Source organism: Cynoglossus semilaevis, unplaced genomic scaffold (genome assembly GCF_000523025.1).
Source record: "Cynoglossus semilaevis isolate Cse_v1.0 unplaced genomic scaffold, Cse_v1.0 C18951090, whole genome shotgun sequence".
NCBI lineage: Eukaryota > Metazoa > Chordata > Actinopteri > Pleuronectiformes > Cynoglossidae > Cynoglossus > Cynoglossus semilaevis.
This window is the reverse complement of record NW_007590105.1, coordinates 1-649: the sequence shown is the minus strand read 5'-3', so window position 1 is coordinate 649 and position 649 is coordinate 1. Positions and strand designations below refer to the sequence as shown.

Below are 649 nucleotides of genomic sequence, written 5' to 3'. Positions count from 1 at the left end.
AAAAATAAAACATTTTCTTCTGTTTCTGCGACCCAATAACAAATGATCCAGAGCCGGTACTGGGTCCCGGCCCAGTAGTTGGGGACCACTACCTTAAGAATGAACTGAATCACATCAGGTGATATTTAATGTTAGTTGCATTAGTAATGCATCGATTGGTTAACATTTCTAGTGTCCCTTTTAGTACCCGTTTGTCACAAAGATCTCCCTGGTAAAAGGTGACTCCAGGCAGCTCATAGCTTTGACGAATGTCAAACACAGACACCGAGTAGCCCCTCTCCAGCAGCTTCTCCACCAGGTGTCTTCCCAGGAAACCAGAGCCTCCAATGACTGTACAGCGCTTGTTACTCTGCATGACACCAGAAACATAAGACTGCCATCAGTAACGTGCGGATATTCTGTCAGCACCACACACACTTAGTTTATTGAATTCTTCCTAATTGAACAAACAGTAAACACGTAAAAATATTTAATATAAAATAATACAGAGTTGTAGATACAGTTTTAACTGTTTACAAGGTTCATTAATTACAGGTTGGCCCACATAGACATATAGGAGTAACTCACCGGTCTAAGTCGCGTAGCCATTAGGAATGCGGTTTGATCAATACGTAGATAAAATGACAAGACCGGAAGCTATGGTGGTAAA

At 41.4% G+C, this 649-nt stretch overlaps 1 protein-coding gene across 1 annotated transcript; it reads right to left on the bottom strand.

Moving 5' to 3' along the window:
* Nucleotides 1-6: 6 nt before the first annotated feature.
* LOC112486675 (sterol-4-alpha-carboxylate 3-dehydrogenase, decarboxylating-like) lies at nt 7-649 on the bottom strand. The gene is made up of 2 exons (XM_025054009.1): nt 568-649; nt 7-349 (listed from the first exon to the last, which is right to left on the bottom strand). The coding sequence occupies exons 1-2, from the start codon at nt 586-588 to the stop codon at nt 110-112; spliced, it is 261 nt and encodes an 86-aa protein (XP_024909777.1). The 5' UTR covers nt 589-649; the 3' UTR covers nt 7-109.